This window comes from Esox lucius, chromosome 17, assembly GCF_011004845.1.
Source record: "Esox lucius isolate fEsoLuc1 chromosome 17, fEsoLuc1.pri, whole genome shotgun sequence".
NCBI lineage: Eukaryota > Metazoa > Chordata > Actinopteri > Esociformes > Esocidae > Esox > Esox lucius.
This window is the reverse complement of record NC_047585.1, coordinates 28,513,153-28,540,921: the sequence shown is the minus strand read 5'-3', so window position 1 is coordinate 28,540,921 and position 27,769 is coordinate 28,513,153. Positions and strand designations below refer to the sequence as shown.

The following is a 27,769-nucleotide window of genomic DNA, read 5'->3' as shown; positions in this document are numbered from 1 at the left end:
AAACCATAACTTCCTTCACAGATGAAATTAACTATTTAATTATCCATAGCAAGCTATTTCAACATTGTTCAATGCCCCTTTGCAAGCTATCAGGAGAAGCATTACATGGCAATGATGGCAATAATATTGACGATTGCATTACAAAACTATAATGAATGTATGCTGCTAATTCAAGATTATAAGATTACATTTTGTATCATATATTTAGCAAACATATGCAGCAGTACCTTCTTTCATTACTGCTAGGCTAGCCTTGTGCGATCCTGACTGCTCTGTTGCATATAGAGTACCATGGACCCACACCCGGTGTTATCCCAGGAAGGAAGGGGGAGCAGCACCTTGACGGGTGCAGGTGGACTCTGAGACTCAACAATTTAACGGGGAAGGGGGGACTCGAAGAAATTTCAACGGGTTACCATAGAGATAAAAAAGTAGAAAAATATAATACTATTCAATAAAAGTAATAATATATTATAGCAGACACTCCTAATAACTGAGGTAGCATGACATTTTTGTAGGGTGGCAGCTGAAACCAATTGCTCCCCATGGGGGCTTCGCCAGTGGCACACGCATGCACACGGTTACTGTGCAAAAGCAGCCAGTATTTGTATCTGTATTTGTATTTGTTAAGGGGGGAAAAGTATTTGTATTCGAGTAAAATTCAAAATAGGCGTAAAAATTCAGTTTTTTTTGCGTTAGGGCTGGTTCACCCGATTGCAGCGTAATGAAATAATATCCCGATCAAACTCCGCTTCCTGAAAGTTATAAATTGCCTTTGGAACCCAGTTAAGGTACAAAAATCTATTAAACAAAATTGTGACGCAGTTAAGTTTTTTCGCTCAGCCGATCGGTCCCTGTTGCCGTGTGGAGAATGGAGATGTGTGGAGCAGCATGTGTCAGTTACCGCTTTTATTCTTTTTCCCTCCCCCGACTGAACGTCACTCACTCAGTAACTCATCAGGGCATGTACTGCGGTCACATGAGAAAACGCAGCTTTTTGATATAACGGTTTTCTTGTTCCCGAATACAAATATTTTTTAAATTATTTGTTTGAAATAAGTATTTGTAAAAACCACGTTATTTGTGCCTTTCCGAATATCGTATTCGGGTTCGGCTCCACCCCTAGTTACTATATACAATAAATGTTAAGGTGTCTACATGTGGATTTAGACACTCTATCAGACATATTTTAACTTTAAGAAATTACATATATATTTTGATTAATCAGAGTCACTTTAAATGAAGGTAGGTGTGTAATGACTTCCATTTAACATGAGTTTGAATGTGATTGGTTAATTCTGAACACAGCCACATCCCCAGTTATAAGAGGGTGTGCACACTTATGCAACCAGGTTATTATAAAACCTGGCATTTTAACAATAGTGTGCAGATTTTTTATATCCGCTGTACACATATACCCTTATGGTAACACTTAACTTGAAGTGTAGTGTCATGACATGGTCATAACTCTGTTATAACCATGTCAATCTGTCATGTCAGCTCACATAACATGTCATATCCTGTCATAACATAGTCATGACACTGTAATGACACATATATTTTGAAATATTATGACAAATAATGACTTTTGAGTAAGAATGCACCCAATCTGCTTGTTTTTTGTTTCTGATTATCCATGTTTTACATTATTACTCAGTGTAAGTAGGGTACAATTTTAATCAGGTTTTTGAATGCTAAGGCAAAAATAAAAAAGTGCACCCCTTTATAGAACCAGAAATCTCAGACAAGCATTTTTATCTGACCTAAACAAAGTAATGGTATTTTTCCCCAAGATGATTATCTAGCTTCCCTGTAGCCCTTTTAGGATATTCTGGATATTCATACAAATGAACATGTAGCCAACGAAAAACATAATGTAACAAATGTACAGTGCTGGCTAACTTAGTTATTTGCAAGCTAACATTACCACAGTACTGTAGGTAGTTAGCCAGCTAGCAGATTCGAAAAATGACAAGTAATCGAACAATTTACATTATGCTATAGGCTGTATGTTAGCAGCAAACAGTAGCCTGTTTATTACCATGTGTACGATAGTTAACCAGTTAACGATAAGAAGTTTAGCAAGAAGTTTGACACTGTAAAGGTTATATACATATATTCAAAATGTGTCATTACAGTGTAATGGCCATGTTATGACAGGATATGACATGTTATGTCAGCTGACATAACACATCATGACATAGTTATGACAGATTTATTATCATGTTATGACACTACACTTCATGTAAAGTGTTACCACACTAATTTATAAACACACTAATTTTATTTTAGTAATTTAATTAGTTCCATTCCTCTAGATCCCATGAGCAGTCACACACAGGCCACTGCTCAATTCCCCATAATCTAAGCACTTTTTGGGGGCCAGAATTCTGAACAACAATTGAAAGGCTCTCAGAGAGACATCAGTAGTTGTTTGATATACTAGTCCATACACTTGGTGCCATGGGATTGGAATATCAAAAAGATTTTCCAAAATGTTTTGAATATTGTATGGTGCCGCAGTCAGACTTTTTGTAGTAAGACGGAAGAGATACATTTACCGGTTTATGTCAGTCTGGTTTAACCATGCATCATCTTTAATAGATGGGCGACCAGGAGATTCATTGCTTTCTAGAGTTTTTATTGTCTTTCTCCATTCATCTGGTATGGCTGCTATGAGTTGATTATACCTCTGAAGTGAACATGTTTCACCATATGCTTGAGTGATACATACAATGTATCATGAGTGATACATTTCCCATCTTTGTTTGTGATGTCTTTCAGAAACAAGATACACTTCTTTTACATTTTTTAAATGAAAACTGGTATATTTGAGTTTAGTCATATCATTTGGTGTAAGATTTGTTCAAGCTATTCAGGGGGGTGGAATTGGAATTGTAACCAGCTTTGCATAAAAAGTTACCCTTGTCTATCAGTTTAAAATAGCATACTTTAATCTGCAGCATGGCAAAGAGCCTGTCTTTAAACATGGGACGGGCCTGTTTTATTAATCTACTTGAGAACCAGTTTGAATTCAGATATAGAATTAGTATAACTGAAGCTTTAAGTGACTAATTCAAAGCTCTGATATTTACTAGTTTGACCCCACCCATTTCATATTCATTGTATAAATATCTTCATTTTATTTTATCTGGCTTACCATTCCAGATAAAATCCAATATTCTTTTTTCACAGGACTTAAAAACAGCCTCTCCCGGTGTAGGGAGTGCCATGAATAAATGTGTGAACTGGGATAATACGAGTGAGTTGTAATACTAATGCTAAGGTTACCTTGCCATAGATAGTTACTGTAGATGCATACCTGTCAAAGGTTTTAATATGTGATCAACCTTGGTCATTTTCCTAGAAACAAGATATTTTATATTTTTAGGAATATGTATACCGAGGACATCCACTCACCATCGGTCCATTTGATTGGAAGATCACATGGAAGTGTAAAGGAAGTATCCTTTAATGATCCAATGCATAAAATGGTGCACTTTTCATAGCTGGGTTTTAATCCAGATAGATTTGAAAAATGGTCTAGATCAGGGGTGTCAAATCAGTTCCATGGAGGGCCGAGTGTCTGCAGGTTTTTGGTTTTTCCTTTAAATTGGTTCCCAGTTCACACCTAAACAACCAGGTGAGGGTTGAAACGAACCAATTAGTGACCTAATTAATCAATCAAGTACAAGGTGAAAGCGAAAACCTGCAGACACTCGGCCCTCCATGGAACTGGTATGACACCTCTGGTCTAGATCTTCAATGAGACAGGATAGTGATCTTGTATTTGGCGCTTTGATAAAACCTATCTAACTATTCAGCTATATGGAGACTTTTGTTTCTAATCACTGGATTTCCAAACACTTAATTTTGTTATTTGTTCTGATTTTGTCAGCTAAGATTTCTATGGCCATTATGAATAAATACTGTTTGAAAGAAAACTATTATTTATGATTACATCACCTTCACCCATTGTATGAAAGATATACTTAAATTGATAATAATAAAATGGACTTTATGGAACACCTTTTCAAAATCTGGTATGAAACCTAGGCCAGGCCTTTTTGATTTATCGTACCGTTATATTATTTCCAGTAATTGTCTTATATTGCCGCCAATGTAGCGGCCATGTGTAAAACCTGTTTGATCTGGATCTATTATTTCTGGAATGGATTTTTTATTGGAAGTGCTGTATATTTTGCTGAAATGTTTGTGTCGCAGCACTATAAAGTATGAGGTCTCAAATTTTTGAATTGAGTAGGATCCTTGTAATTAGTGCCAGGGTGTTTGAGCAGCAGTGATATCTGCTGAGGGGCAGATAATTTAGACCTGATATGAGTAGTTAAAACAAGATAATAATGGGTCATTTAGTTCTTCAAAAATTGTGAGATATACTTCTGTGGGAATGCCATCGAGCCCTGGTGACTTGCTAGTCTCAAAAGACTCCTCCAGGAGTTCCTCTACTGTTATTTTTTCCTTACCCTGTTCCTTTTGTATATATGTTTAATTAACATCCTTTTTATTAGGAAAGAAATCCTTGCAATTTTCCTCAGTTAGTGGGTAAAGTGGAGTTTTTATTGAGTATATTTCCTCAAAATAATTCAGGTGAGTCATGAAGGACTCCGTCTGCTGTTGCAATTTTTTGAGATCTTTTTTTGTTGAGTTCCTGTGTTGAAGATTTTTTTTAAATGTAGAAAATAATTTCACCATTGTCCATCCAGTTGGCTTTGTTTTTATAATAGGAGAGGTTTGATCATTCCTGAATTATTGACTTCATTTCATTTTGTTTAATTTCTAATTTGTTGTGTATATTTCTTTGATCGTTTCGACTACTATGTAACTCAACTATTAGATTCTCTATCTCTGTCTTTAGTTTATTCCTTTGCCAGGTATGTTTTCTTATTTGTTGCAGATATAATATTGAGTGGCCTCTAAATGTGCATTTGAATGGATCCCATACCACATAAGGATCTGCTGAGTCAATATTGTCTTTAAAGAAATTAGTAATCAATGATCTTGTTCTGGTCACGAATAATTCATCCTTTAAAAGGCTTTCATTGAACTTACAGTATCCATGTCCTCTTGGGAAATCACTCAGTGTGAAGTAGATGCCAATCAAATGGTGATTCGAGCATATTCTACCTTCTATCAGCACTTCAAATTAAAAAATTTGGAACAGCTGAGAATGAAATGAGAAAATAATCCAGATGTCTGGCCTGAGATAGCCTCCTCCAAGTATATCTCACCCTGTCTGAGATTTTTTTAACCTCCATACATCAACTAGATCTCCTGTGTCCATTATTTCAGTAATTTGTTTAAGTGCCCATGGGTGATGGTTTATTGTGTGATGGCCTTTGCGATCTGACGTATTAAGGACTGTGTTGTAATCCCCCAACATTATAACATTATCATTAATGTTTTTACATTTACAAGATTACTGTATGTCTGCAAATAAGTGTGGATCATATTTCTTAGGAGCATACAGGTTAATGAGCCATAACTGTTTATCATCTAGTTCCAAGTTAAGAATGATCCACCTTCCATGCGTGTCTTTGTGCTTTTTACTTTTAAGTCTGCTGTATTGCATACTACAATCACGACCCCCTTAGAATTTGAAAGACGATTAATATTGTATATATGCTCTCCCCGTTCTTTTTGCCATACCTGTTAATCACACATGTTTGAATACATTTCCTGTAGGCAATATATGTTGTAGTCTTTCTCCTTTAGCAATGTTTTTTATAATGTTCTTTTTTGTAATCAGCTAAGCCACTGCAATTATAATTTGATATGTTGATATGTCACCAATCATTAAAATAACTAGGTGTAGATAATGTGATTGTATAATTCTGTTAGCTAAAGATAGGACTGGTTAGGGGTATAGTGTTTATGCATGTTTGCTGGCTCCAAAGTTACAGTCTGATCTTTATCTAAGTCATAATCAGGTAAAGGTTTTCTGTAGTTTTGGGTTTAGGGTCAATATCATGCGGCATGACCCAACCTCTTTTCATCTTCAAATGACTTTGCCCAGATATTATCCTGTAAAATTTCCTGATGCAATTTGGAATTGATTATTCTCTCAATGACGAATTCTGAACACCTGTGCACACTCCTGTCCCTATGCACCGCCCTTCATATTTCAGTTCAGTCCCCGTTTGTTGGCAAGGTATCGTCAATATTATCTGCATTCTAAACATTTAAGTGGTATTCTGTATATTATACGGTTGATTATACGGTTATTATTACGGCTATCTCCTACCTGCTCCCTTGTTGTACTCCTGCTCAACATTCTGTGCCTTGGTTTAAAATAAATAGCACTCCTGCGCTTGGATCCTACCTCCCGACTCTGTACAGAGGTTTTGGTCTTGGTGTTTTTCAGTTTCTCTGTCATCTGTCCATAGGGAGTACTGTTCTAGTATTGTTGTGGAAAATCCAAGTGTTTTTTTGGCAAAGCTGAGACGGCTATCAATATGTTTTTGAAGAGCAGGGGTGTCCTCCTTGTTATCTTCCCATTGATCTCACTCTTGTTTAGTGTCTTTCTTATTGTGGACTCGTGGACACAGATGCTATTATCAGTGCAAGAGAAGTCTGCCGATGCTATAAAGTCCAAGAGATGCCTGCAGATCAACCTTTGGGTTCTTTGTCATCTCACTGACCATACGATGTTCCCTTGCTATGATCTTAGTTAGATGCCAACTCATAGGGAAAGTAGCATTGGCACAGATTTTTCTCCTTCTCACAGATTGTTGACTGGTGGCCCAAGTCTTTTCGAAATGCTTTTCTAGCTTTTTCTAGCCTTATGAGCAAAAACCCTTCACCTTTGTTCTTCTGATAATTAATTTGACTAGAAATGAAACCATTATTCTGAATGCATAGCATCAATCTCAACGATTTGCAGTCCTCCTTTCACAGAACAATGCAAACTGGCTCTAACCAGAATAGAAAGAGGAGTGGGAGGCCCCAGTGCACAACTGAGCAAGAGGATAATTACATTAGACTGTCCAGTTTGAGAAACAGGTGCCTCACAGGTCCTCAATGGCAGTTCATTAAATAGCGCCTGCAAAACACCAGTCTTAACATCAACAGTGTAGAGGTGATTCTGTGAGTTGCAATGGAAAAGCCATATCTCAGACTGGCCAATTAAAAGAAAATATTAAGATGGACAAAAGGCACTGGACAGAGGAAGAACTGCCTAGAAGGCAAGAATCCCGGAGTCACCTCTTCACTGCTGACGTAAAGATTTGTGTCATGTATGGAATTTGAAAAATATTACAAATGAACACAATAACAGATGTCTTATTACAGCTGAGCTAATACATGTTGGAAGCATATTTGGCAGCCTTAACAGCTTTGAATCTTTTTGCATTGCTTAAAGCTCAATAAATGCATTAAACATCATTATTAGCAATATTCAATATAATCAAAAATATCTAACCATTCAAGAACAGTCAAAACCTCTTAAAAAGCCATTCTGCTGTGTCTTTGGATTTACAATTAGTGTAATTGCCCCACTAAAAAAAGAAAACTCTATTCCAGGATTAGGTTTTTAGCAGGTTTTTCTTCAGCTCGTTTGGCCTTGGGTGGTCTAGCGGGCTAAACAACTGAGTCCTGAACACAATCCGGCAGCTGCTATTTTAGCACACCCTCTCCTCCTACCTTTCATATCTGAAAACGTAGGATTTTATAAGAATAAAAATAAATATAAGAAGCAATGCCCATGTAAAAAGTTGAATAAACCTGCTTGAGTCTCATGAATACCTGACCCAGGGAAATGTTTCTTACTTCACGACAATAATAAAAATGTTATTGCCAAAACAGTAAAAATTTGATTTCCTAGAGTTCTTGCATTTTCCAGTCTTTGTGCTTACATAAATTGGCTTAAGAAAAACAGACACATATTAATTATTGCCATCCATCAGTGAACCCAAATAATTTTACTGAGCTTGTGCAATTTTGAGAAAAACAATGGATATTTACTGTATGTATATTTACTGTATATACAACAACATTTTGTATTTATTTTTGTGGTCATTTCAAAAATATTTTGTTATGTTCCTGAACTTAAAAAATGTAAAGGAGGTATTTTACATCTGTAGGGAAACTTAATTTAATATAATAAATTTTTTATGATATTTTAAGGTAGTAAAATGTAGACATTGGACACATTTTATAATATGTTATGTATATGTAGTAGTTGAGGTGAGCTTGTGTCACCAGGCAGCTGGAACAGAGGTTCACACTGTTGCTTGTTCTCATCCAACACCCTGATATGGAAGATCGCACCACATTTCCTGCTAGAGTGACCAGGCCCAGACCAACACTCACCAGGCTGGCCTTCTCATATTCCAGAGAAACATATTCCCATATAACCATATTCCAGAGAACCAACATGAAAGTCCACTAGAACAGTGCTGGAGCAGGTGCTGTCCCACCCAGACACTGGCAAGGAGGCCGGTGAACACTAGAGGGAGCCACAGCACAGCAAGCACTACTCATAAAACCCAACAGAACATTCCCCTGTACACATTTCAACATAGAATTACTACACTGAACAGTGCAGGCAAACCGATAAAATACAATAAAACATTACACGACTTGTATAGCAAACCAGTATATCTAAAGTAAATGCAGTCTGTTCTGAACATTTTGTTGGATTCATGCATTTTGATCTTAGGGTGCTGACGGGGCTACTATACTGCTGTCTATAGAGAAAGGATTTTAGGAAATGACATTCATTCAAGGGTATTATTAATCTCAGAGTAATGGCTGTAGAGCAGCAAAACAGAGCTCTGGGGGGCACAGCAGACACATAATAACACTCTCCAACTCAAGGGTGTATGACCCAGAGTAGACATTGCCCCGGTGTTTGAAGCTGGTGATTAGCCCCATAGCAATATAGAAAATATGTATTTATTTATCTTTGGAAGGCAAATGACTACCCCCTCCTAAGTTACTCTTGGTTAATTCCATTGATCTATCAGGTTGTTTCAAGCAGTGTGGCCCTGTGTCTGTGAGAGTAAAAAGCACAATGCTGTGCCACCATAATTAACTGTACAGGGGATTTTATTTTGGCAACAACAATGTATGTTTATGTGAGAAGTTTAAGAATATAAATAAACATTTGTATTTTAGAACAAATGTGACCAATAAACAGCTTTCTACTGAGTAGTATTTTTGATCTATGTAAGTTTATTTGTAGTATTTTCATCGGTTTCATGATATCTGAACAACTCGCTAATGCTGTTGTTGTTATTGTGAAAGAGATCCATACCAGTTGAATGTATACTCGTACTGACTGACACATAGATATGCTCTGTAAACCAAAATAGATAGAAGGATGGATGTTGCTGAAATAAATAAACATGTCAGTCCATCATATTGAGGGTGTGGTCTCAAAAGCCCTGAATAGTGGCACAGAATAATTATTTAGTTCTAGTGCATTAAAAAAATAGCCATAATGGATCCAAACTCGGAAGCAGCATTTACAGCTGCTATTACACACATACAATGTTTCACTATTGAGGTGTGCAGTTGTTAATGGACAATGTTTCAAAAATCTCATTCAATTATGAAGAGGGACCCTTTTATAGAAAGCAGGGCCCTTAAAAAAATCACAAAAGACCTGAAAAGCAAAGATGGAAACTGAAATTACTTTCATTCAAATGTGGCACATAATTATAAAATAAGCCCCATTGAAACCATAAAATGAATCTGTTGGAGGTTGGATTTTATAGATTAGAAGTGGGCCAAAAAAAACATTAAAACCAATACAAAAACGGGTTTTCAGGCTCCTGGAGAACTAGATTATACATTTTGGTTACACTTGATTTTGAGAGCCCCAATTTCATCTGTAGATGTTTCACAGATAGTAATAATATGTTCAGTAAAATATTTATTGACAAGACAATGCTTGATAAGATTAAGGTTAGGTTTAGAAAAAGGTTTAAGGTGAAGGTTAGGGTTAGGATTAAGGTTCTTACTATAATATATAGTTAGTTTAAATGTTTCTGATGGTTAGTATATAATCTGTGGAGAAAAGATGTTAACCCTAAATCTTCTCCATGAAGCCATGCCAGCATTGTCCCTGTGCAGCAATATCTCCCCTCAACCGCCCTCCATTGTTGCCTTTTGTGAACTAATGCTTACCATTCTTATTATAATAACTAATCACAAAGGATGAATGCACTAACAGTTAGTTGCCCTGGATAAGAGCGTCTGCTATATGATTAAAATGTAGTGTACATGAATAGTAGACTATCAAATTTAGATTTTCTCCAATTAACAATAACATTTTTTTCAGCACTCACCTGATCACTGACACGAATAACAATGCATTGCAAGAATGTTGTGAATGGGTGATGATGAGCCATTGGCAGTAAGTGATTATCACACTCAGAGGCAACATAGCGTATATGTCAAGATGGGGAGAGTCATGGGAAATCACATTCAGTGGCATGCTATACAGCATATATGTCACTAGATGGGGACAGTAGGTGATAATCACATTCAGTGGCATGCTATACAGCATATAGAGCTCCGGAAAAAATTTAAATACCACCGCACCTTTTTCTTTCCTTTCCAAAAAAGTGGAAAAGGAAAGTTTTGAGTGAGGAACAGAAGCGTTCAATTTGCAGTGGTCTCTTAATTTTAACCCTTCTGTTCCTCACCTTTTCCACTTTTTTGGAAAAGAAAGAAAAATGTTCAGTGGTCTCTTAATTTTTCCAGAGCTGTATGTCACTAGATGGGGATATTAAGTGAAAATCACATTCAGTGCTATGCTATACAACATATATGTCACTAGATGGGGACAGTAGGTGATAATCACATTCAGAGGCTACACAGCATATATCTTACTAGATGGGGACATACTTTAGGCCTGTGATTTATACATTTCCATCTCTGTGGCAATTTTTTATGTTTAGAATTTTTATTCTATTCATTAATTTTGTCATCTTAACTCATGTAAGTGCACAACATACTGAAATGTGCGTCTGTTATATAACTAAAATGTAAATGAATAGTAGACTGTCAAATATAGATTTTCTCCCATTAACAATTGCATTTTGTTCATCACATATTTTCCTTGCTGAAAGCAAAGCCCAATCAATCAATCAATCAAATTTATTTATAAAGCCCTTTTTACAACAGCAGTTGTCACAAAGTGGTTTACAGAGACACCCGGCCTTAAACCCCAAGGAGCAAACAACAGTAGTGTTGAATTTCAGTGGCTAGGAAAAACTCCCTATGACGGTCGAATTTTAGGAAGAAACCTAGAGAGGACCCAGGCTCAGAGGGGTGACCAGTCCTCTTCTGGCTCTGCCGGAGTCCAATTGGAATAATAAATACATTTCTCTGGGATAAATCCAGAGTCTATTTGATTTCAGACTAGGTCAGAAGTATGACCAGGTGGACAAGGACAGGGACAGCAACGGACCCCCCAAACTAAGTAATCCTCAGGTGTGGACCAGGACCTCATCTCCTCCTAAAATTTTAAACTGGAGGGGACTGAAAGAAAGTTAGTAGTGCATTCAATCATAGTTATTATTATAATTTGTCTGCTTCCATCAGTAGGCAGAACAATAAAACTAATAAGACCAGACCAAAATGTGCAGATTGTCTGCAGTTTGCTTGAAAACAACATGTTTGATACAAATGCCATATTTACAAAAAAAACTACAGAACGCATTTTAATGGCTAGACTTCAAGTGAACAGTTGCAGTGTACCTAGAATTTAATAGTTAACAACTTTTGAGGACTGCATATGCGACCCGTTTGGAATATGTTGCTTGTATACAGTTTTTACGCAAATTAATGAAATTGATCATAGTCCTTTTAAATAATCATAAAATCCCCATAGTTCTGAATGGGAAGTAGGCTGGTTGGATTCACCACTGCAATCTGTACCGAGAGGTAGAGTTCGTTTCAGATTACCATTGGCGGCATAAATGGCATTCAAAATTACTTATTATTAAAATATCTGTTAAAAGTACCATCAAAGCAACTTTAATACTGCAGTCAATTACACTACCACAGCTAATATATAATATTTCACGACCATAATTACTCCAAGACTCTAGCAAGCGCACCATTAAACGTCCTTATCTATGGTACAGTACATTCAGCCCCTACAACGTGAAAATGTATCATTTCTTCAGGGATGATTAAAACCAGTCAATTCGGTTCCATTTGATTTAATACCGTAAAGCATTTGCATACGCTCAAGTTAAAACAATCATCAAGAACCCAAAACACGTAAGTAGCCTGACTGTGTCCCAATGCTGAATTCTCTCAGAAAAATCCCGGTGACAGATTAACCCATGTGATCTAGGAGACACCTAAAGGATTTCTGGTCTAAATTCTTAGAAGTTTACTCCAAGGGGTGGTATCTGTCATCAAACTTGTTCAATTATTTCATAGTGTATGTGTATGGCAAGCAATATTTTAAAAGAAAAAGTCATTTTGAATGCCATTTATGCCGCCAATGGTGATCCGAATCGATCTCCAGCTCACAGTATGTTCAACGAGAGAATTTGTTCCAGATGTGAATAGTAAACTGCTGCTGATCAGAAAATTTACTAGCTCATATTTCAAGCTCTGATTGGTTGATTCCGAGATGCGACGCTGTAACTGGCTGGTGAGCGCACGCTGGAAAGAAACGAATTGAACAAAATCTCTACCCTTCACAGAGCGCCTTCAGTCCGGAAGATTCCTTCCGACAGCTGTGCATGCGCAACATTGACTTTAAGGGAAGATTTTATTAAGCATTTGTGGAATAATGTACAATTGGATGCCACGTGACCTATCAAATGTGAGTAATAACAGGATATTTAAAGAGCATGAGGCTATGCCAACTAATCTGATGGATTTAGTCTTTTTACGTATGGTGTTATACTGCTTAAACTTGAATAATTAATTTATTAATATTTTCTTTTTTAGTTGTAACTTGTGAAGGTGACTTAGAAATTAATTAAATGGTAAGTTTTCCCTTTTTAATTTAAGCAATGATGATCATGCAATACAGTGGGCTACAGTAGAAGACGATGGCATTGTTGTTAAATAGGCCTACATGCAGTCAAATTCTGTGCGTAAACCGGCAACGATCATATTTAATTCGACAACATTTTCTGTATTATTATGATGGCGTTTCTCAGCACAAACTACGTTGTTCCAGATAACCAATTACTTCTGCAGACTTGGGTTATCTGCTGAAGACTATACAATGTTATGTAAAAAAAAAAGTGGTAATATTTAATATTTTGCAAAACCGTCTTGCATCCCTGCATGAAGGTCATTATAGATAAATTACAAAACTCAGAAAATCGAACTTTTGCAGGCAAGCCATGTCCTGTGGTCGTTTATGTGTCAATGTATTGTGGCTGCATTCTCAAGTTCCCGCTGCATGTAACAGTGTTGTGATGAGAGCAAACAGAATATGAAGGCCTGAGCACAAGGTCCAATGCTTCAATGGACAATAGATGAGTTTGGGCACTTACCCACTGCATGACAGTGCAGAGGGCAACAAACACTGACAGGACAGGAAAGAAAGGACAGTGCTCATTCACTGGCTTCTATGGTCTATAGTCAAACATGGACCTCAGGTGGTTCCACGTACCTTCTCTGATGTAGATATTAAACATAAGCCATTTAGTAGACACTGTTATCCAGAGAAACTGAAATGAGTGCATACTTATTTAATATTTATTTTGTGTTGACACACAATGGGAATTTAATCCACAACACTGGCATTGTAAACGCATGTTCTACCAAATGAGCTATAGGGGAACATGTCTGCCCTGTCAGATCAGTTCCCTTTCCAGGGCTGGAATGTGAAGGTTTCTTGTCTGTGACAGAAGCACACAGTTTTCTCTTCAATTCCACTTTTTGTTTTTATCAGTTTGGGTGTTGTTGTGTATTTATTTTAGGCCACCTGTTTCCTTCAGGGGTAATTGTGAGTGGTTCAAACACTGTCTATGCCCGGTCAACCCTGTTTGATTTGGACTGTGATGGTTGGTGTGCACCAGTTGTTCCCTGTGAGTTGGCGGGAGAAGAAATTAGAGTATACTCTTCAGTGTGTCACAGCAGAATTTGAATGAAGGTACACTGCACTCTGAAATACACGGATAACATTGTATCAATATCCTGTGCCTTGAACTTCTGTGCACCTAAGAAACTTCAATCCTCCTGTAGATCCCACTACAGAGAAGTTGCCAGAAGATTTGTTGGACATTGTTAAAATGAAACAACCAAGACAGGCTTGGTGTGGATATGCAATATTGAAACCAGTTAATGAACAGGTGTGGTGGATTTAACTTTAATAGTAATATTCATGGGTGGATCAATATAAAAAACAGCTTGGTGTTAGAATGGTTTGGATTTGAGAAGGGTGTGAGGACCAGGACAGGTATAGCATGGGTGTTGTTTGTGCTGGCTGTGTGCGGCTATTTCACTTCAAGTTCAGTGCAGAGGCGTAGCTTTTCCAGGCAGACGAAACTCAGCAGCAGTCACCCAGTCAGCAGGTCTGAACTTGCCCAGGAAAGCGTATCTCGATTATAGTCACCAAGAAATGCAGTGCGCTTGTTAAGAAGAGTTTGAGTTTGCCGCAGATTTTTATAAAGAACGTTTGGTCTATCAGAATGTTTGGTCCAACATCTGCTGTAGCACAAATTGCGACATGCATTGTCTGATTTTGTAAACAATAACATCACTTGTCACTGACTTGGTTTATGAGTCATTAAGCAGGCTGACTCTGTCTGTCTGTACGACTCTGACTGTCCTCCTTGTTCCTCCCAGCTGTGTCTGCGTGACTCTGGCGACTGCCTGCGGGAGCAGATGCAGTACATGATGAGATCCTTGCAGGACCTGAAACACCTGAGGAGGACCTGCCCTGCAGCCACGCCTGTTGCCCCTGCCGCCCGTGCCGCCGTCACCCCTGCCCCCGCCCTTGTCCACCGCTCTGCCGCGGCTCGGGCCTGCCACCAGAGGGCGCTGCAGCGGGAGCGTCGCACCCACCTGCGCATTTCTGACGCCAGTACGGCCAGCTCCTACGACTCAGCCTGCTGTCTGGCCAGTCCGCTGGAGGAGGACGAGGATGCAGGAGGCCATCTGGGTCTGACCTCCCCCAGCAGTGACAGGAGCCTGGAGTTTGACTCCGGCTACTCCGAGGCCTCCTGGCAGGATGAGGGTGTGGTGCTCAGGAGGACCAGGAATGTACGTGTGTCCTCCTCCGCCTGCCTCCGTACCAACCGGGCCTCCAGTGGCCGGGTACGGCCCAAATCCACGTCCGATGCCTGCCTAGAAACGTGGACCTCATTCGAGGCCGGTGACCCGGATGACTGGACCACGTCGCTGCTAACACAAGGTCGGAACAGACAACCTCTTGTGCTGGGGGACAACAGCTTTGCTGACCTCATACAGAACTGGATGGAGCTACCGGACAGCCCTGAACCAGCAGAACTGAAGCCCAGTGCGGGACGCAGGCTGGCCCGAGGATTCTTGGTAAACATGAGGCAGAAAATAGCTGGGATGTCAAAGAGTGTCGAGGGGAGGGTGAGGATGAGGTCCTCGGACTCTTCTGCACACGTGAATCGAGCCGCTTTGGCTCCCAAACGACTCTCTTGTCCACTCGGGGTGCAGACCCCGGCAGCACGTCAGTCACCCTTCTTCCACCAGTCCCACTCTGGCCTGCATGAACTAGACACAGACTTCTACCAGTTTACTGCCCTCATGAAGACTGGCAGCAGACAACCTATTATCTGTAATGACATTATCGGCTACATCTGACTCCCGGTCAGCCACAGCCATACTATCGTGATAAACAATGGACAATGCCCAAAGTCACTTTTTTTTATATGATCTGTGTTTTGGTTATAAGCTGCCATGAATAAAACATTGTATGATTTCATGATGGAAATATTTTTTGTGTCATTGACATATGTTAAGATACAGGCTTTACATCTGAGGTGTCAGAATGAATGAGAATGATTATCCAAAGGAAACTCTGGTTGTCGTAGTAGTCATTTAAGTGAGGCTGTAGTAGTGGGTGTAGTATTTAGCCTGATGTAATGTGTTGAAATACTGTCCACCAAAGGGTGGTTTCACTACTCTGCTGTATAGAGTTGATCAAAGACATGCTTTACCACCAACTAAAGGAACTGTAACCAACTGTAAGGAACACCAACTAGAGTTCATTAGCAACCCAGAAAAGTCAAATCAGGTGAGAAGAGGTTAAGACAATTTGGTCCACAAACCCCTTTTAATTCAAATCACATCTATGTAAAAAGTAATGTGATTAAATGATATAAGGAAGGTCCCCAAACAAAGAAAGTTAAAATAAATGTTACTTAGTTATATATCTAACTCAGTTGGTAACAAAAATAATGTTTTCACTAGTCCCTGCTCCACTCTTCTACTGTAAATAACCCTGCCTATAATTAGTAGATACATCTGTTCATATCCTGGAGAGAGTAAAGAGGACAACCAAGGTATTTACAGACTAGGAGCGAGGAAGGCTGTATCAACACTTAAAACATCAGCCCCAGCCAGCCACCCATCCCTTCTGTGTCCTGTTCTCAATAGAACCATGTGAGGAGGACAATTTGAGTAGAGCAGCTGTGTGAAGATGGAGCAACAGTTTACTATTCTCATCACTTGCTTTATTAAGCACCGCTGTCACTGACAAACAAACATCCCGCTGCCTCATTTAAGCATCTCTAATATGCAGTGGGCTGCAGCACACACAGGTGGTGACCACTCATCCACAGTCATTGGGTAATGGAGGGTGCCATTTGTTTGCAGACATTCAGTTCATAATGTTAACTCACTCAGAGACAGGTTACAGACAAACGAAATCTACACCAAAATAAAATAGACATTTGTTTCTTTATTATTCTTATGTCCAGCTTAATGATATAACTGATTGGATTATTAATGATGTAAAGAGTCTCCAGTTTAGGATCTCACACATTCTTTCATTTAGGCCTATCACAGGTGATACAGAAGACCCAGGGGAGGACTTCAGGATTAGGGAAGATAGATCGCTCTCTCATGGTGTCATTTATCTTCAACCTTTATCTATGTCTCCCATTGGAAAGGCTGCCAGGCTCATTCTGCCCCGGGCAGCTGTGATGAAGTAAACCATGTGAGGTCAAAATAACACTGCAATTGTGAAAATCATGATAACTTACATTTTGTATATGAACTGTTAAAAGTCTTGGAATTTCAGCCCATTCGGAAGAGATGGGTTGACAAATTATTGATTTATGCCCATTAATTCTTAAGGAATATAACACACAGTTTGTTTATAAAGGCCTCTTGTTGCAATTCCTCAGACCCAAAAATATAACTTATTTTATTCCAACATGTGTAAACAACAATAAATAGTACAGCCTCAAAACCTGATTAAAACAATAATTTCAGGATAATAGTCAGGTCTTCATAGCGCTGTCTAATAATTTAGGTTAAGTTATATTTACGTTATATTAAGTTATAAGTTATAATTCTCCAGACATGTAGTGCCTTTAAAAAGTTTTAAGAGCGTTCCACCTTTGTGTTATAAACGTCATTTATAATTGATTAAATATACTGCAATCAATTTACACGTCTCATGTACATAAGTGTGCAGACCCTTGGCCATGACACTCTAAATTGAGCTCAGATGCATCCTGTGTCCTTCAATCTATAGGATTAAAGACTAAAGACATGAAGACTATGGAAATGTAGACATCTGAGATAGTCTTCTGTTGAAGCATACTGTAGATCTGGGAAAGTTTAGAAAAATTGCCCAAGACACTTGGTCCAAGTCATTTTCTTTACATTCCGGTCAATGCTAAGTTAACATATACAATGGTTTAAAGATTTTTTTTCATAGATCACTTTGCAATTTTATATGGAGTTGTAGGATTAATGTAGTTTAACCCCCAAAAGTGGAGATTGATTTGAGATTAGGGTTAAAAGATGTATGAGAAGCTCCTAAGACTCAACCTACTTTCCAATTTAAGGGAAGCAAAAATATTGGGAGGTCCTTGAAGAAAACCTGATTCAGAGCCACATGAAATTTCAGCACAACAACCCAAAGCCAGTACAAAACAGCCACGACAACACAGCCAATACAACACAGTCAAGAAAACACAGAGAAGACAACACAGCCAAAACAACACAGTCAAGACAACACAGTCAAGACAACACAGCCAAGACAACACAGTCAAGACAACACAACCAAAACAACACAGTCAAGACAACACAGCCTAGACAATACAGTCAAGACAACACAGCCAAGACAACACAGTCAAGACAACACAGCCAAAACAACACAGTCAAGGCTACACAGTCAAGAAAACACAGCCAAGACAAAACAGTCAAGACAACACAGTCAAGACAACAAGGTCAAGAAAACACAGAGAAGACAACACAGCCAAAACAACACAGTCAAGACAACACAGTCAAGAAAACATAGAGAAGACAACACAGTCAAGAAAACACAGCCAAGACAACACTTTCAAGACAACAGAGCCACGACAACACAGACAGCCAAGACAACACAGCCACGGCAACACTGCCAAGACAACTCAACCAAGACAACACAGCCAAGACATCACAGCCAAGACAACACATTCAAGACAACACAGCCAAGACAATACAGCAAAGAGAACCCCTCAAAGACAACACATTCAAGACAACAAAGCCAAGGCAACACAGCCAAAACAACACAGCCAAGACATCACAGTCAAGAAAACATAGCCAAGGCAACACAGCTAAGACAACACATTCAAGACAACACATTCAAGACCACACAGTCAAAACAACACAGCCAAGGCAACACAGCCAAGACAACACAGCCAAGACAACACTGGAGTGGCTTCAGAACAAGTCTCTGAATGACCTTGAGTGGCCCTGCCAAAGCCTGGATTTGAACCCCATTAAACATCTACAGGGCGACCAGAAGATTTACCAACCCTCCCAATCTGAAATGATCTTGAAACCGCCCAAATTCCCTTGTGCAAAGCAAATAGAGGCTTTCCCAAGATGACACAAAGTTGTGATCACTGGCAAAGGCGCCTCAACAACTGAACTGAATGAATGACCTAATTACTAATGTACATTCAATATTTCAGCTTTTTTATTTTAAATCAATTGTCAAATGTGTTTTGAGGGTTATGGGGTGTACTGTATGGATAGATGGCAAATATGTCTTATTTATATCAATTATATTCCCCAACCATAACCGTGGACAAAAAGAGCAGAACAGCACTTTGACTGTTCATCTGGGTAATGATGTTAGCTTTAGATTGCCAAACACAGATGTAAATATATATTCCACATGCTCTCCTTATTCCCAAACGCACAAAATAAAAGGAAAACCTGTGATGACCCTGTGATGAAATAAAAGACAAACAAGAAACTAAGAACAGACTGGATGAGAGTGGTTAGTCAGGTATTTCAAGAAATTATGGTTAGCAATCTGTATTGAAAAGTACCTATTGCTTCTAGTTTTACTTACCTTACACCAACAGTGTGATTAAAGTTATAGTCAATAGTCATAGTTGATAGATACAGATGTTTCATATTGTTTTTAATATATTCAATAAGTAATACAATGCTGACTGAGAAGACACTGAAGGTGCCAGTACTGAGCCTGATCTAAAGGATGTGCAGACAATCACTCAACCTGACTACTTCATTGTATGTAATGGCAATCTGTGTGAATATAGTTTGTTCCCCAAAATGGGGGGATTTTGTACAAAACATGTTTTATTTTTGAGTGGTTCATCCGATATGTACAGAAATACCTATGAAAAACAGCAGATCAAACGTGTGACAGTTTGGAATGCTCTTCATTACTCTGGCTTTGCATTTCTATGGGAGACCAATTTCTTTCCTACCGAACTGAGGTAGATCCGTTTGTATTGAAGAAATCAGTGAATATGACACTAATATACTACTCAAGGGAGAGAAGGGTGACAGCCAGGTATAATCAGTAAGCCCCCTAATCTGAAATGCCTGGAAATGCATTGACGTTCTAGGACCACAATGAATGGACTCTAGACAGGCTCTGTATTTGAATGGTTTCAATAGCAGCTGTCTGAACAAGGGTGGATGCATTGTCAATGTGACATCAAGTGGATTAATAGTGCAGAGGGAGTGGGGGCTCAGGTGAGATGTGTGAGCAGCAGGCTTCAACTGCTGGACATGGGTGCACAGTAAATTGAGATATGCAGTACTAAAAGCCAGAAAGATATGATTTAGGTACCCATATTTGTTTTGGGTGATTGTTTTCTTTAAATTTAGTTTGAAATGTTTCCAAAAATAGACCAGGACTATTCTGTCTTAGCTTCAAGTGAAAGCTTGGTAAATTGTTGGGGTGCCAGATGTGTCCAGAAAAGAGATTTGAAACCAGCTGCCTCCAAAAAACAGAAGTGACAGGAAGAAGAGCTTGGGTGGGGATGTAGGTTTTGAGCAACACCAGAATGTTGGGAGGTGAAGTTCTACACTGGCCAGCACCATGGTCTTGTACAGTAGAGTATGGGCACTTCCACAGGGCGTCTGCAAAGTGGTGAGATGTGAGTTGCAAAGTGGAGAAACTGTGATGGTTCAGCGTCCTCTTGCAACAGGGTCTGAAACTCTATGCCATGGTCAGGACATATGGACTGTGAAAACACACAGAAGTACCTACAAGCAAGGTTTGTTTGCTACTGCCTTTGTTTCTGTTGCTATTATTAAATAGCTAGCAAGCAAGTTTATTTATAGAGCACAATTCATATATCGAAGCAATTCCATGTGCTTTACAATGAAAAAAAATAATATGTATATAAAAATACAATAACCTAAAAACAAATACTCAAATGAAAACATCGAAACAAATGAAAACATCATAATAACAAAAAAATACAATAAGAAAACATATAAAGATTAAAAATGGGATAAAAAAATAGGAAGCTAAAAGGTGTGGTTAATTTAAGTGCTCAGTCATAGGCAGGTAAAAAGAGAAGTGTTTTTAACCTGGATTACAAAATGGATACGTTTGGGGCACGTCTCAGATCTTCTGGTAGGTCATTGAGGTCACAAAATTGCTGTTTGAAGACTATCTTTTCAATGATCTTGGCTATAAAAGGGAGATTTGATACAGGTCTGTAGTTGTTCACTATAGATGCATCCAGTGTTCTATTTTTTAATAGTGGCTTAATGCCAGCTGTTTTTAGAGATGTTGGGAAGATGCCTGACTGCAGAGAGCTATTAACTATTTGCTGTAGGTCTATTGTTATAGAATTAAACACATTTTTTTTTTAAGTCTGATGGCAGTGTGTCGAGACAGCATGTAGAAGCTTTAAGATGTTGAACTGTTTCTTCTAGGGATTTTCGATCAATTGTATTAAAATGCGACATAATAACCAAGTTATGAAAAGCTAGAAAAGTAACAAAACAAAAAAAACAGGTCTGGGGGCAGGCGTGGATAGCACAAGGTGGATTGGTGACAAAAACATGTGTGGCATACCTGCTACAGTATCAGCTCCCCAATGAGCCTATAAAAAACTATGCATAGGTTTAGAAAATGACTTATCATAAATTTATTATTTCCACATCTGGTTTCTGGATTCACTTAAATATCTGAAAGGCTGACTTCCTTTAAATGTGATCAAAATGCATGACATTCAACAAGGAACGCAACACCTCCCACGGGCAACAACCATGACTGGGTTTTCCGGCCCTGACCTACCACAGGGTTTTACTAAAGCTCACAAGACAAGGCCCCCCCACACCAGTTTGTACCACCCTCAGCAGAACCCCCGGGCACAATCGGTAAGCCACGACCAGGACTCAAACTAGCTAAAGTTATGCAACTGTACTGCGAGACACTCCCCCACTCAATAACCCCTGATTTGTAATTTTAGGTAGAAATAAACAGAAAGTGATAATATTGATTAAACAGAATGTGATGATTTCCATGCACATGATTCGAATATGATTAAATATACTACCCATAATTCAGTCTGGTGGGCCTAAACTACATCACGTAGTTGTTATGAGTTTCAGAGTAAGCCCAGGTTTTTCCATGCCCTTTGTAAAGAAGGAAATGTGGTTGGGAAGGGAACGTGAGCAGGAAGTAGCAACGGGTCTTGACTCATCGTACAGTGCTGGATACTGTGTGTCAGCAAGCCATTACTTGTGGCTGTTGATGTTATTTATTTTTCAGAACACGTCTCTCTAGAAATTATCCCTTTTGAAATAATTATGAAACGCTTCGCCAGCCGTTCATAAACTTCCCATGTTGGGCAGAGTCTTTAAACTCACCGTTTTGGAATGAAGGTGAATCAGCCAAGTCTAGCGGAGAGTTTCTCAGTGAGTCATTAGAAACGAATAAAATAAGGCGGCCAAACACATTATACATTGACGTTAATCAAGAACAACCTGAAGTAATTTGTATGGGGGTTTACATTTTAGCCCCTTCAGAATTAGTTCTATGTAGGGATGATGATAGTTGCAAAAGAAAAAATAGCCCCTTTATTGATTTCATCTTCCCCCTCAGTCATGTTAACCTGCAGCCTGGCCTGTATCCCAGTCTCACGAAGACGATGTCACACCTTGGGCGGCTGCCATTATTGACGGTTTCCCTGGAGCAATCAGGGTTAACTGCCTTGCTCAAGACCTGAATGACAGCCAAATACCATACCATCGTTAAGTGTTTGCTTTCTGTGTGAAGGTAGTTAGAATTAGAAAAGTATAATGAACTATCTTAACCCAGAACCCAGTGACTTACAGTTAGATCCAAAAATAATTGGACACTGACACAAGTTTTGTTATTTTGGCTGTTTACCAAAATATATTCAAGTTACAAGTTAAATAATGAATATGGGCTTAAAGCACAGTATCTCAGGTTTAATTTGAGGGTATTCCCATCCAAATTGGAGGAAGGGTTTAGGAATTACAGTTCTTTAATATGTTACCCCTCTTTTTCAAGGGACCAAAAGTAATTGGACAGTTGATTCAAAAGCTATTTCATGGAAGTGTGGGCTATTCCTTCATTAATTCATCAACAATTAAGTAAAATGTCTGGAGTTGGTTCCAGGTGTGGCATTCACAATTAGAAGCTGTTGCTGTGAACCCACAACATGCGGTCAAAGGAGCTTTCAGTGCAAGTGAAACAGGCCATCCTTAGACTGCAAAAACAAAAATCCACCAGAGAGATAGCAGGAACATTAGGGGTGGTCAAACAACAGTTTGGTACATTCTGAGAAAAAAATAATGCAATGGTGAGCTCTGCAACACAAAATGTCCTTGATGTCTATGGAAGACAACAGTGGTGGATGATTGTAGGATCCTGTCCATGGTAAAGAATAACCCCTTCACAACATCCAGCCAAGTGAAGAACACTCTCCAGGAGGTAGGCATATCATTAACCAAGTCTACCATGAAGAGAAGACTTCACGAGAACAAATACAGAGGGTTCACCACAATGTGCAAACCATTCATGAGCCTCAAGAATAGAAAGGCCAGATTTTCAAAAAAACATCTACAAAAGCCAGTCCAGTTCTGGAACAGCATTCTTTGGACAAATGAAACTAAGATCAAACTGTACCAGAATGTTGAGAAGAAAAAAATGTAGGGAAGGCTTGGAACAGATCCAAAGCATACCACATAATCTGTAAAACAAGGTGGAGGCAGTGTGATGGGATGGGCATGCATGGCTTCCAATCAGGGCTTGACATTGTCACCCGCCCAAATGCGAGTAGAATTTGGCTGTGGCGTGTAACGCATTCACATTTACTAGCCACTTTGGCTAGGGTGGTTTCTATATATCTATAGACAAGGTTTTTCCTGCGTTCAAAGCTCACAGGCAACAGTCTTCCCAATATCTCGCAGCGCCTCTGCGTGTTGGCATGTTAAAACATGATTTTGCGCTCATATATAAAATACCAACGAAACACTGCAGCTAACATGACAGTAGGACGAAACTTTTTCCATATTGAGTGTTGCCAGGTGGAGTGTGATTTCTACACAATTGGGCTATTTTTACTGGGCTTGGGCGAGTCGATTTGTTTTCTGGAGACAGCTGCAGAATACAGTTTATTGTCAATGAAATCTGGCAACCTCATACAGGACCACAGGGTCCAGATTACGTGGAGATGAGTAATGTCGGAAAAAGTGGATCCTAGTTTTCTTTCACACCCAGCATGTCAAAATACTTAAAATGTAATAACCTCAACTACATCTAATCCGCAATTTTTTCTTTTTACTTTTCAGGTGACTTATATAGCCTAAAATTAAAGATTTTTTTTAAAGAGAGATCGGGAGACAAACGAAGATGACTGGTGAAAAGACGATCAGATTAGGGTATGTACCATAGACTGTATAAATAATGGACGATGCCCTTTCGCTCTTTTCCATTGGTGAAAAATGAAGCCACCAGTGTCCTGATACGGCGCTGACATCTTGGACTTGCGTCTGCGCAGATAGCGATCTTGGGACCAGTTCTGCGCAGTAGTTATGCGCATTAGCGAGAAGGAAGTAAAGCCGTAAAGCCGCGAAATCAACGGCCCCACCCCTGTGCCCCGCCCTCACTCTCCCTCGCAGAATGCGCATACCGTAATCAATCGCACAGTACAACCTTTGCTTGTTAAACCTAGATGATATGTTATAGCCTAACTTACATCATGTTTAACCTTAATTTAGAATAGGCCTAATACAAAAATAATTGGTAACTTCTAGCTAACGATCACCTGCTAGCTATTAACATGGCTATTAACGAGGCTTGTTGTCTTTTAGCTAACGTTAGCTAGCCCATTACATTTATTTACTAATTAAATAGCTTATAAATTTAACTTACCGAAAAAAATTCAAAGATCGATTGGAAATGCCAGATCGGTTAGCACAATGTACTGCAGAACAACCCATTATGTCCGTGTGAAATTATATCAATTATAGAAATTTAGAGATTAAATGTAAAGTTCCAATCTCCTCAGTCCTCCGAAGATTCAGTGGCTCCTCGGCTCAGATAGCTGTCAATCACAGCTGTGAATCACGACGTCACACCACCGTTTTTAGAGCATTAAATAACCAACTAAAAACAAACTTATTTTAAAAACAAACTCTTGAATTTACATTAGCGTGATACAAACTACAGTAAATGACAGAAACCAGCTTCGGAAAAAATATATTTGAAGGGTAATTTAATTGTTTAGTTGGTCTCGTGTCCCATTGAATAACATGGGGAGGGCGGGGTTTATGACCTATACTGGGACCACTCACTAGGGGGCGATCGAGACGTTTTGGCTTCACTTTTCAGGGCTTGTGCGGCACGCTTGGTATGTACTATCACCAAAAGCCCTAGGCTATATATGCAATATATAGAGTAAAAAAACGTATTTAAGTTACTAACAAAATAAATATATGAACGTGAAGACGCTGGATCAGCGACAGCAGCAGAGCCTACTATAGCTGAAGGAAATCGAGGGTGATAAACGATGTGGTGTCAAGGGAAGGACGGGGGGAAAATAACTTGACAAAGCTTCGTTTTTTATGCAAGTCGATATTAACAAGAATATAGCATAACAAAAATAGACAACAATAATATTGACTGCGATTAATTATAAAGCTGATGGGTGATTTCATATTTCTTTTTAAATGACATGTTATCTTTTCTAGGTTTTGTTAAGATAATATATATTTCTTGCATATTTTGGTGCATTAGCTGCACAAGTGGACATGGACAACAGGGCAGATTTAACACTATAATAGTTGTCTTTATCAAGTGTGTAGCCACATTATATGAAGTGTTTCACTGAGGGGTGTCGAGTAGAGTGGGGGATCAACTTTGCCTAAAAGTGACTGAACCAGTGAACAAGACAGGCTAAGATGTAACATACCATAGTTATCAAATAAAACGTAATTCCCTAACAACAAAATGGTGGCTAGTTAAAATGTTGAGTGGCTAGTAACTTTGGAAAACCCCTAGCCACAGTGGCTGGTGAGCAAAAAGTTCATGTCAAGCACAGCTTCCAATGACACTGGGCCACTAGTGTTAATTGATGATATGAAAGAAGACAGAAGCAGCTGGATGAATTCTGAAGTGTATAGGAATATAATTTGTCTGCTCAGATTCAGCGAAATGCAGTTAAGTTGTTTGGACAGCGCTTCACTTTACAGGTGGACAATGACCCAAAACATACTGCAAAAGCAACCCAGGAGCTTTTTAAGGCAAGAAGTGGAATATTCTGCAATGGCCGAGACAATCACCTGACCTCAACCCAATCGAGCATGCATTTCATTTGCTGAAGACGAAACTTAAGGCAGAACGACCCAAGAAAAAACCATCAACTGAAGACAGCTGCAGTAAAGACCTGGCAAAGCATCACAAAGGAGGAAACCCAACATTAGGTGATGTCCATGCGTTCCAGACTTCAAGCAGTCATTGCCTGCAAAGGATTCTCAACTAAGTATTTAAAATGAACACAAGGGGACTGTGTATGAACATGGTTGCAATTCCTGTATGTTTCATATGATGTTTTTGTTCAACCCATTGAATTAAAGCTGAAAGTCTGCACTTCAATTGCTTCTCGTTTTTTTCATTTCAGATCAATTGTGGTCCAAATGTCCAAATATTTCCAGACCTTTCTGTAAGTCTACAGCTTGCATGCTAGGCAATGGATGGTCTAATTAGTCTCTACACCCTTAATCATTTCCACTCCCTCACATTTGGGACGCTTTTTGCAAATTGGAGGGTGCATATGGAGTGGAGTGAAGAAGGATTTAACCTCGGTTTTCTCTAGCTCTCTCTTTTCCTGTTTCTCGCATGCATTCAAACATATACATACACACACCATTCCTTCACTCGTGCCTTCCACAAAGAGAAAGCAAGCCTGGCAAAAATGAAGTGTTGGGGTGAGTGATTGGAATAAGTCAAGGCTGGAGTCTGAGAGAAGCTGACAATGGCTGAATGTGATTAATGCCCATCTTTCTCTGTGAAAGGACTAGGTAAATAAAATCAATCAGAAGGTGCAATCAGCAAAGTCCTCACTCAGCACACAGTAATCACTCCTCATATTCACAGACACAGCATTTAACCATTGCAGGGAGGCCCAGAGAAGAATTTGAGTATTTATTCAGTATTCAACTTGTTTTCATGTATAGTTCTCTTTAAAACAATCAATGTTAGTCCCCTTTGAAGAAGAAAACCCTCAGTTCTCTTTATACTGTATTTACACTGGCCTTGTCTTTGAATCAGGACTCAGCTGTCTTGACAGTTCACTTCAACATGTTTGTGGTCTGAATGCTCTATACATTCTAATTGCTATGTTTAGAATGGCACCAAGACCTTCTCCAACACTCACTCATTGCACTCTGGGTAAACACAGGGTGCTTGACTAACCATACCATCACAGCCTGTTATCAGAGAGCTAGGTATGCACCTACATTATCTACATTAAGGCAGATTAACTGTAATACAAAATATTTGTAAGTAAAAATAACTGCTAACCGGAGATATGGCAAATCATTAATTGTAGCGTGAACCAAAGTTGTATTCAAACATGATTTAGTTGAAAATAAAAACTGCGGTTTCATAATCTTCAATACACAGCTGTGCCACTAAACATATCATGGAGTGGCTTAAACCTTTACCACAAGGTTCATGGGAAACAAGACAGTGAACAAGGGAGAATCCCACGAGGCCAGTCTGCCTGGGTTCACATGGCCATGATACGCGGAAGGCCAAACATGCCTCCTGGGGTTGGACCCCACTTCCTCTGCTAGGCCAAACATGCCTCCTGGGGTTGGA

At 39.1% G+C, this 27,769-nt stretch overlaps 1 protein-coding gene across 3 annotated transcripts; it reads left to right on the top strand.

Moving 5' to 3' along the window:
• The first annotated feature begins 12,713 nt into the window (after nucleotides 1-12,713).
• inka1a (inka box actin regulator 1a) lies at nucleotides 12,714-15,904 on the top strand. Of its 3 annotated transcripts, XM_020055257.2 has the most exons (4): nucleotides 12,715-12,811; nucleotides 12,940-12,977; nucleotides 13,944-14,297; nucleotides 14,794-15,904. In XM_020055257.2, exons 3-4 carry the CDS (start codon nucleotides 14,238-14,240, stop codon nucleotides 15,781-15,783), a joined length of 1,050 nt encoding a protein of 349 aa, XP_019910816.2. In that variant the 5' UTR covers nucleotides 12,715-12,811; nucleotides 12,940-12,977; nucleotides 13,944-14,237; the 3' UTR covers nucleotides 15,784-15,904. The 3 variants fall into 3 exon arrangements, with proteins under 3 accessions (XP_010879874.2, XP_019910816.2, XP_010879875.2); XM_010881573.3 differs by lacking the exon at nucleotides 13,944-14,297; XM_010881572.3 differs by lacking the exons at nucleotides 12,940-12,977; nucleotides 13,944-14,297 and having other exon boundaries at nucleotides 12,714-12,811.
• Nucleotides 15,905-27,769: the final 11,865 nt, after the last annotated feature.

Coding starts and splice junctions, on each gene's coding strand:
- inka1a (XM_020055257.2), top strand. CDS start 14,238: ATGAAACAACCAAGACAGGCTTGGTGTGGATATGCAATATTGAAACCA. Junction 14,298..14,793: donor TGAAACCAGTTAATGAACAG/GTGTGGTGGATT, acceptor TGTTCCTCCCAG/CTGTGTCTGCGTGACTCTGG.